The following is an 11,434-nucleotide window of genomic DNA, read 5'->3' as shown; positions in this document are numbered from 1 at the left end:
GGCTATAGAAGCTGTACCATCACCTATAGAAGCTGTTCCATCACCTATAGAAGCTGTACCATCACCTATAGAAACTGTACCATCGCCTATAGAAGCTGTACCATCACCTATAGAAGCTGTTCCATCACCTATAGAAGCTGTACCATCACCTATAGAAGCTGTACCATCACCTATAGAAGCTGTTCCATCACCTATAGATGCTGTGCCAGAACCAACAGAAGATACACCATCACCGCTGGGAGCTGCCCCATCTTCTACAGATCCTATATCAGTCCCTGTAGAAGCTACAACAATCCGTATAGAAGCCTCACATACATCTACTGACGCCACCCCACCTTACCTCCCAACTCTATCGTCTTCAAGACAAGCTGGACAGAGCACTAGAGCTGCCAGGCTGTCCCCTAGAGAATCTACACACTACCCCAAAGACGCTACGCTTTTTGAAAGAAAACCTACGCCATCCCTTAAACCTAGTAATCCTACACCTACTGGTGGGTCAGCGCTAATTCATGGAGCAGCAGAAACTGTTTCGTCAGTTAACAGTACGGGTGGGTTACCAATCAAATATTCGTCTCAAAAATTAAACAACCAAGAGAATAAATCTATTTATAAAAGCAGAAGTGAACAAAAAAATAATTTTAAAAGCACAATAAATGAAACAGCACTTTTAGGTTCTCAACATAGTAAGAGTTCAGTCCATGCTCAAAATACGAGCCTATCAAGTTGCGCTCAATTAAAGCTAATTATCCCATCAGGTTCTGAAGAACCAAATCAAAGCATTACGTTGTGTAATAAAAATAGCAATTGCAATACATCTGCTGCTGCTAAACCTAGAGGACATACGAAAGACAGTGTTGTGAGAAATGCAGTGACCTATGCATACATTGTAGCCCACGAGAATTCTGCAGAAAGTAACAGAAATAATGTACAGCCTAATCAATCTTTTAGTGATGCCAACATTTCTGTAACTAGTGAGAACAAACTTGAGAATGTCAACAATAAATTTTCCGTCGGAAAAGGGTAGGTAATACGTGAAAACAAAAAGCTAATACTATTTATCGGTGGTCTATATAGATATACACACTTACATGTATATATATATATATATATATATATATATATATATATATATATATATATATATATATATATATATATATATATATATATATATATATATATATATATATATATATATATATATATATATATATATATATATATATGTATGTATATATATATGTTTGCAAATATATTCATATGTAAATACTCAAGCATGTATATAATATATATATATATATATATATATATATATATATATATATATATATATATATATATATACATACATTCAGACAAGAAGCAGGTTTAGAGAATATCCGCCTTGAAGAAAATGTCATTATTTGTGAAGAATCTAAGGCAACAGATTTCTATAACTGGTATATCCAGTTATTTATATTTTATAATTGTTTGTTGATTACTCTATAAATTATGGTTAAAAGTTAAAAGTAAATTTAAGTTTGATACTAAACTTGTTAGACATACATGTATATATATATATATATATATATATATATATATATATATATATATATATATATATATATATATATATATATATATATATATAAATATATATATATAATAAATGGGCCCTAAATATATACATATAAATATAATATATATACATAAGTATATGTTATATATATTTATATACATATACATATACATATATCTATATAAAAACTGTGCTATTGTATTTATTTTAAAATATAATAATCGGAATATCTTTAAGTGACTTTCCTGATTGTAAAATTGATCTTCGTGGAATGAGAGTGGACTATGCTATGTTTTACCTGTACAGTTTCCTGACATCCAAGTATGAAGGTATCTATAACAATTACTTTTTTTTTAATTTAGTGCATATTTTTACGTTTACCAAGTTACATAAACGTATATTCTAACAGCTTGCATTTCAAGCCAATTCGACATCAAACTGAGGTATGTGTACATAATCACTGGGTACAGGGGACGAAATGGAACGTCAATCATTAAAGCTAAGGTCAACCAACATCTGATACGCATCGGATATAAAAAGAGGTTTGTGTTAGTTTTATTACCTACACAACTAGAAAAACACATCCATTAACAGAATTGAGTTTGTTATGGTAAAATAGTCAGTTAATTTCATTTATGTATTCAAATTTAGTCTCTTGTGGAATGGTCCCGGGCAAGTTCGCGTGGACTTAAGCCAGAAGGGCGAAGTAGAGGAAGACGAAATCTCCGACGGTGATGAAAAGAATAAGCCTCGTTTCCATACTAAGCGAGCCATAACTGAACCAAAGGTGTTGGATAGCTGGTTGGTTTCTACTACTGATATTTATTAATTTTATACAATAGATCATTATTTAATTCAAAATGCAGATAGTTTTTTTTTAAGTCATGATCATTATGGATTCAATAAAATAGATTAATATACAACTGTAATTATTTTTTCTACTTTATGTTGTATTTAATATTTTTTTTATCTTTAGCGCCTACAGAACTCTGGATTTGAGAGATAAAACTTTACAAGCAGCACGAACTAGTCTAATACATTGTATTCAAGGTTGTAATCTGATTGTATCAATATATGATTTGTAACTATTGCCCGAATTTAGTGTTGTAAAATATTATTTTTATTTTTTTTCAGTTGTTCAGTTATATAAATAAACTAATTAAAAATTAATTATAAAAATTGTTAAATGGGTACTAAACTTTTTAATTTAAAATTCAATCTTTTTGTTTGAGAATTTAACGCCATTTGTTTTTTCTATTTGAACAGCAGTGCCAGGAAATGATGGTCCTTTTTTGAAGATTTTTCTTGATCCGAAAAAGACGAAAGAAAACCTGTACGAAATGGTCGAAAATTACCTAAACAGTTCTGGATTTACAGGAAAGTAATAACCGCATATTCACATTTCTTAAAATACAGGCTAAACATTTAAAATATTAAGAACTATGTATTGAAGATTAACCAAACAAATTAATGGTGTACAATTGTCTCGTTTTATATTTTAAACACTGCCACTACAAGGTATTGCCTAATTCAACAAAAGAGTACAGAAAAAGATGTAATCAGACAGACTTCTGAACCAGTCAAACAAAAATGTAGGAAGAAGTCACGAAAAAATCAACCCTTACCAAACAACGGAGAATATTTCAAGTATGCTTTTCATTGAAATAAAATCAAAACATATTGAAGAAACCACGATGAATATATAAATAAAAATATCTTTAAACGTAGATATATTTCTTGCATTAAGATCACGCCAAACTGAATTATTTTCATCGTTTGCTAGGGAACCTAAGGAGAAAACTATTGACGTCAGAGGAATGGAAGTGACTGAAAGTATAGAAGCTGCTGTTGATTTTATATTTGAAATGTATGATTGTGAGTATCAATGGCAAGTGTTATTTAATTAGCTTGTATATTTTTACTTTCTCGTATACACGAAGTATAGAGAAAGTATTGTAATCGTGCAAAAAAAAATCGAGAGTTTTACAAATCTCGACGTTTTACACCTCACTAATACGGAAAAACATAATTTTGCAATCTTGTCCGTATGTCTGTGTGTCTGTCTGTGTGTCTGTGTGTCTGTGTATGTGTGTCTGTGTGTGTCTGTTTGTGTGTGTGTAAACACGATAACTAAAGTACCGTTACAGCTAGGTTGATGAAATTTCATATATAAGTATTTTATCAAAATCGTAGATCCGTATCAAATTTTGAGCGATTTCCGAAAACCGGAAGTGGTACTTTTTCTACTTTGAATTTTTCAAAAGCCTATAACTTGAGTACTATTTAAGATAGATAAATGAAATTTCAAATGTAAGTTAAAGATCTAAATCTCTGCCTGCTGTCAAATTTTGAGTAATTTCCGTTGACCGGAAGTACTAATTTACGCTATTTCTGATTTCTCAAAAAAACGCATGTAAATTTATAAAGTAGTTATAATATTGCGCACTATTATGCACATTTTGTTTTGTCTTTCGCTTGGTGCGCAATTCTTTTTTCTATGAGATTCCATTTTATTTTTAAAAGTTTAAGTAATTAAAAATCATGTCTATATTCCAAGTTATATAAGAATATTCGAGAAAGTTTAGGGGAGGTCACTCCCGGTTTATTTGTTTTACACGATTATATTCGTTTTAATATCCTTACGAGTGTTTATGGATTGTTGGTCTATTAATTGAAGCCACATGTTTTTCAACTGTATGCGGATCTAATATCATCATAATTTGAATCTGATTTATATATATATATATATATATATATATATATATATATATATATATATATATATATATATATATATATATATATATATATATATATATATATATATATATTCACATTCTGTTAAGAAATAAATCATGTGAGCCGGTGTTCACAAATGTCGTGATAAAATCGCTAAGTGGATGGACACAAAAAGTTCAATAAAAATACTTCAATAACTATATGTTAGCGATAATGTTATTTCATTTTTTATAATTAACCCTTTTGTTTAAAACTTTCAGTCAATTGTATTTTAACAAATCTATAAATAATAAATAAGACACGATCATTAGTGACAATGCACACTTTCTTTGTCACAATATTAGGAATTTATTATTGCTCGACTTCTGTTGCCATTATATAACAAGAGGAATGGCGTGGTTGAATGGCAGAGCTTTTGGATGCTAGCCTGAAAGTATCGAGTTTGGATCTCGGTTCGAATAGGTGACTTCAGGACGTCCCAGAGACCACCCAGCTCTAATGGGTACCTGACCTAAGTTTGGGAAAAAAGGCGGCTTGGCATAGAGCTACCCCATGTGTTTTGGGCACAAAAAAAGCAAACATGATGATGGCTTCTCCAGACATATGGATCCCAAAGATGTGTTGCTGTATTTTATGTCGGTGGAATTATTTATTTTTTGAAAAAAAATCTCATGCCGCACCCATTTTGTTTAATGTGGGCGTCGGTTATATTATATTCACAGATTACAGAGAAACTCTTCTGGAAGAAGACAGATACATATTTATAATTACCGGTTACGGGAAAATGTATGGCAACGATGCAATTAAAAAGGGCATTGCTAATTATCTTAAAGACAACAACCTCGCTAATAAGTAAGACTAAATTAACTAAATATTGTCTAAAAAATATATTGATTTAGCATTTGTCGTTAGAACCGTATTTGTATTTTAAATTTGAATACAATTATTTCTCACGTTCGATTTCTAACTGCTTATTCAAACAAGAAGAGAAGTATTTCATTTGTTGTTAAAGACACAATATATAAATTGATGCAACGCTTTTTAAAAACTGAAAGGATTTCAAAAACGGATTTCGTGTTTGAATTGAAGTTACATTTTTGAAACATGTAAACGAACAGTTGTAAATAATGTACTCTGATTCCTAACTTTAAATCACCAATAAACGATTTTTTTATTTGAAAAAAAGGAAATGAAGTAATACGAATGATCCCAGTTACTAATTTCATCCAATATTATATACCACACCCCTACTTAATATGCCCTGACGTATTAGTATACATACTTTATATCTCTTGTTTAAAGAAACGCTAGCATTTAAAGTGTATTAATAAATATATAAACGATGAGGTATATGTAAATCCACGGTAGAGTTTATAAATATGTTTTTATTAATCCAGTACAATCACGGCAGGTACATTTGGATCAATTCTGGGATGTTGATGTTTGACCTTAAAGACGAGATTCCAGTCGAAGTCTTAGATGGAAGAAAGGAGAAGAAGAGGAGATTTAAATATACTCGAGACTGGTAAAATGATCAAATTTTGGATTATCAAATTATTTGCTCCATTTATACATACCCACCTTGTTTTATTTTTAAATAGTTTTCCTCAACTATTTGGTATAAACATTTGGCAACTCAGATTCACATATTAACAATACAATTTTGCATTTAACCTGCCTTTACATATAGATAGTTTTAAACACGTGTAAGTACTTGTCATTCTTCTAGAATCTAGAATCATGCCAGGATAATATAAATACGTCTAAATATCTAAAGAATAAAATATCACTAAATAAGTATGTCGAAATAGTTATAATTTTATTTTATTATATACGGCGTGTTATTTTTCATATACGCAATAAGAAGATAGTAGTTTTTGACATCATAGTTTCAACTAGTTAATTTAATTTAAAAACATAAAAAATAGACTTATTTAACGAAAACATATTTGATAGCATTGATGTAATGAAACAATTGAAAACAAATACTGTTTTTTATATTTAAAATACATTTCAAATACATAAACGTATAAAATTGAATTACTCCACACTAAAAACAAAAACATATGACATTAAAAATAAACCGAGGTGATCTTCCCTAAACTTTCTCGAATATTCTAATATAAAACTACGAGGGACGGCAACACAGGACATAGACAATATTTGTAATACATTTTTAATTACTTAAACTTTTTATAATAGAATAGAATCTCGTAAAAAAGAATTGCACACGTGAAATTTCATTTATCTATCTGAAATAGTACTCAAGTTATAGGCTTTTGAAAAATTCAAAGTAGAAAAAGTACCACTTCCGGTTATCAAAAATCACTCAAAAGTTGATCAGGATCTACGATTTTGATAAAATACTTATATCTGAAATTTCATCAACCTAGCTGTAATGGTACTCAAGTTATCGTGTTTACACACAGACACACAGACAACGGACATAATTGCAAAGTCCAGTTTTTACAACACGGTAACGCATAAAACGCCAAAATGTTTATATATTTGTATTTATAATTTTTGCCTGATTAAAATAAGTCCTCTATACTCCGGATGTGATGAAAGACTGAGGAGTAAAACGGTGAAAACTGTCAAAATTTCATGTTATTTTTGTGCACGATTACATTACTTTTTCTATACTTCGTATATACGAGAAAGTAAAAATGATTTGGTTACCAGCAATATATCGTAAAACAGATTTATTTGTTACTTGCATCGTCAACACAAATGTAAGGCTATGTTTCTTTGCCGTCTTTTTGCCAGCTTCAATTTTATCTCGTAGCAGAGCAGAAGATTCCTGCTTTTGCTAGGTTTTGGTCGAGTGGCTTGGCAAATACTGACCATTCCACTAAATGCACTCTTTATTCTTCAGACAGTACTACTATATTCGGTTTTTTTAAATCAATTGTCTCCAGAAAGCTGGAAAGCATGAATGTAAAATCCTCTAAATGTAAAGGTATTCAAAATCATCAATGCATTAATCCAAATTAGAATAAAACGAATAGTGTCTTGCACAATAAGCGAAGTTATTATTTTCTGGTACAATTGCGAAAACAATCATTATTAAATAGGCTAATTGATGCAGTTTTGTAAACTTAAATCAGTACGATTGTGTGATCACATATAATCTATTTGTATCTCCTTCGAATATTCAAAACAATTTTTTTTCCATATGTTCCTTACGTATACACATTTGTACATATTAAGTGTGTGCAGTTTATGTTTATTTTTAGAATGAGTCATATTTATCAGATATATAATCTCCTTCTATTATATCAGTGAACCCCCAGAGAAAAAACTGAACCTGATGGGTGAAAAGAAAAAACCTGCAATGAAAATATTTAAAGATTTTTTGCATGAACAACTGCAGAGTAGGTTTTATATTGTAATTGTGTTTCCTTTTTCAAAATGTATCCATCAATTTGTCAGTCTTGCAATCATGTATGTGAAAGACATTTCTAATCACCAAGTCTTACTATGAATTAAGATTGGTCTACTGACATAGTTAGGCGTTCTTTATATCAGATATTAACACCGCAGCTATTGATCTCTTGTAAACAGTTTACAAGACAACAGGAAATGTTGGTGACCGATATATCTATGTGGTGACGGGAAACAAAGGAAGAAATCCTGCTATAGGTCCTGTCATAAAGCCAGCTGTACAAGATTACTTAGACACTCATGGGTTCAAACATAGGTGATAAACATAGATTGGTGTTGTTATTTTGTCTGGTATTTCGTTTAAATTTATAAAATATGTTGTATTGAAATGTATTCATTATTCTATTTTAATAACTAGACTATACACGCAAATATTACACTAAAATAAGAAAAAAAAACGTGTGTAAGATAAAATGTACAAACAGGTAACTTGTAATATAGCTAGCTTTATATTTCAGACACAAGTGGTTTAACCGTGGAGGTCTGGTAATGATAGACCTAGAGGAGTCTGATGATCTTGAGGAACAAAGCGAAGAAGATGACTCAGACGGGACGGAAAACTTGTCGAAAACTAGCTTAGATGAACTTTGTTTTGAAGATACTTTCTCAGACTAAGTTGTATACCTTGATGATAACTGTTATATAATTATATGTATCTGTATTATAAGTGCGTGATAATTTTTTTCATGTTATGAATTTAATCGTAGCATTAAATTTTCGAAATAGATGTAGATTTTATTCAAAGTTATTTGTAGCTCCCAAAAAAGAAAATATATTAAAAATTGTGTTTTGTTTTTTTTTTAAATTAAAGTTATGTGTTTCTTATTGTCGATATTTTTAACAGCATTTAAAAATGCCAAAACATTTATTTTCAAAGAACTGTGTATTTTTTTAAATAATTGTACACAAATGACAATTTATGCAAATGCTAGTACAAAGAGATGCTCATTAACAACAAAAACAATAGAGTTGTAACAAAAATGAATTTCAGACATGAATTGAAATGATAAATACTGTTATTATTCTGCAAAAAAATTTCTACTTATCTGTATATTTAATAATAATATCATAATAATGTACTTAAAAATCATTACAATTTTTTTTTTATAACTTAAGATTTAATATTATGTTTTTAAAGCATCACTCAACGCAAAAATCAAACAAGGCTAGACTTATTTTTTAAGTATTAGCCACAAAAAGTTTTATATTCCACCGGTTCCAACTTAAGGGTCGCTAAAGGAGTCTAGGTATGTTTCATTGGGTTCGCAATCTTATACAGTTAACAAATTATAATGTTCGTCGTAGTTGGTTTGATGATTTACATTTGTAGTTTCTAGTTTCCAACACTACAATTTAATTAATTGGCATTTCCTAAAAAAATCGCAACATTTTTTAATGATCTTCTCTATATCGTTTCACATATATACAACAGTAATATTTCAATATAGAATTATGAAATACACATCACGGTTAGTCACTGGAGTAAACAGACATTTCTTTTTGTATTTAAATTCTCCCCCACTAATTTTTACGACATCTAAAAGATGTATAAGTACTGACATACTACATTCAGTATTCGTACAACACAAGATAATAAGACATGTAAGAATATATATATATATATATATATATATATATATATATATATATATATATATATATATATAGGGCCTATATAATTCTCTTCTTGGAGACGATAGAAAACACCAAGCTGTAAGCACGCCTCCTAGCAGCCCCCTCTCTTCCTCTCTAGGCATATCGCTACCACCCCCACATGATCTGGTGAGCTGTGGTTCAAGCTAAATGTTTACAATCGTAGATCCGTGTTTAGTAACGGCTATTAGGGGCATATACTTTAGTTTGAAACGATTTTAAACTTAGGGGAGGTAACTAAGAGGAGGCTGCTTTCACTGGGGGGGGGGGGTAGGGTAGAGGTGAGGGGATAGGTCAGTGGGGGGGGGGAGGGGGGTTATCGTCCATAACGACATACTCATAGTGCTTTAAAGCAAATATTTTCAGTGGCAGCATTGGTACTGTCAAATTCACAAATTATGAATTACTGAAAAGCAGAAAATAAAACAACTAGATGGCGGTGAATGCTACGTCGAGGGTCAGCTCGTTAAGATAAATTCCATAAAAATGAATCATAATAAATCAACTGCATGCTTGTTCTACAGCTAGCGCTATGAGTACGTGTATGTGTGTGAAGAAGTGTGTGTCATATGGGTGTGTTTGATAAAAATATTTACCACTTAAGCGGAGACCGGTAGTGAAAACACATTTTCTTACAAATTATAAGATACACACTTTTTTTGAAATTGTATTAACTTTAAAATACTTTCAACATTATAACACTATTTATTTGGGCCAATTTCTATATTTTTAGCGAAATTTGGTTTCAGAATGAATTCTTTTTTTGTACACAGTAGAAACAAAATAACTAAAACAATAATTAAAAACAATGCAATATAACGGCACATTCCTAGTAGACATGACAAGGTTAAAGGGAAATTTTGATATCTTACATTACGCAAATGCGATTTTGAAACAAAATGATAGCCAGCCTATAAAATGTTATATTTGTAATGTATGTGAAATATTAAAGCAAAATATAAAATGTGCTTTTTATATATAAGTGTAAAGTATTCAAGCTACTTGCTTTCCGTTGTTTGGCTTGCACCCGGCAAACAGCTCATGTAAAGTTGTTCTATATTTAGAACTCATCTTGTAGTAGAGCACCATGCTCACACTGGAGTTGAAGGCGTCCATGGCGAACCCAAAGGACCAGGTAACGAAGAAAATGTTGGAGTACTTGCCCACGACGTTAAAACCTGGGGCGGTGTAGACGGCTATGTTGATGACGACAGAGGGCGTGTAGCAGACGAGAAGGACGATGGCTATAACGATCACCATGGTGACGGTTTTTTGGTCTCGGGTTGATAGAGTATCGGACTGTTTAATTTCGTGTATCGATACTTTTCTCCATTTTGTTTTTCTTCTTAAAGTAATGATTAAAGTAATCGTGAAAATAATTAAAGCGGAGAACGATACGAGTATGTACGCGGCGTAGAGAAGGAAGGTTAGTCCGGAGAGTTTGTCGTAGTTTGTGGTGGGGACGAGACCAAGCAGGGATATGTTTTTATCCGGGTAGAACTTCCAGTCTATGTACATAGAGAGGTACTCTGGAGCTAGTGAGGTCAAGGGGAGAGCGTAGATGAAGAAGATGATGACGGTCGTTCGTCTGGGAGTGATGAGTCGCTTGACGGTCAATGGTAAGGTGATACACAAACAGCGTTCAGCGGTGACGTAGGTGGTGATCAGACAGGTGATACGGGCAAAACAGGCGTGAGGGAACCCACCTGTCAGGTGTACGAACTCAGACGCCACGATGGGGAGATCTGAGTTGACGATGTACGGGTTGGCGCGGATGTTGAACCAGAGTAGCGTGACAAGACTGCAGAGGTCGGAGACAGCCAGAGCTAGGAAGCTGATGTTGATGCTGCTGTTGAGGCCCTGCTTGTAGAAGACGACGATGTTGATGTTGTTGGAGACGATGCCGAAGAGCGAGAAAATGGTGCAGATGAAAACGTAGTTGACGATTTCGATAACAGCGCGAATATCTTCACTCAATAACTGGTTCCCTGTGTCTTCGTTTGAATGATAGCCAGTTTTGTTGAAATAGATGCTTATCAT

General features: G+C 31.8%; 1 protein-coding gene across 1 annotated transcript; it reads right to left on the bottom strand.

The window, feature by feature from the left end:
- Positions 1-10,387: 10,387 nt before the first annotated feature.
- Positions 10,388-11,434, bottom strand: LOC131940885 (B1 bradykinin receptor-like). The gene has a single exon (XM_059299788.1). It carries the CDS (start codon positions 11,432-11,434, stop codon positions 10,388-10,390), a length of 1,047 nt encoding a protein of 348 aa, XP_059155771.1.

Source organism: Physella acuta, unplaced genomic scaffold, assembly GCF_028476545.2.
Source record: "Physella acuta isolate Inbredline_101_S28 unplaced genomic scaffold, ASM2847654v3 ptg000335l, whole genome shotgun sequence".
NCBI lineage: Eukaryota > Metazoa > Mollusca > Gastropoda > Physidae > Physella > Physella acuta.
Note: the sequence above shows the minus strand (reverse complement) of the source record. Positions and strands in the feature narration are given on the sequence as shown.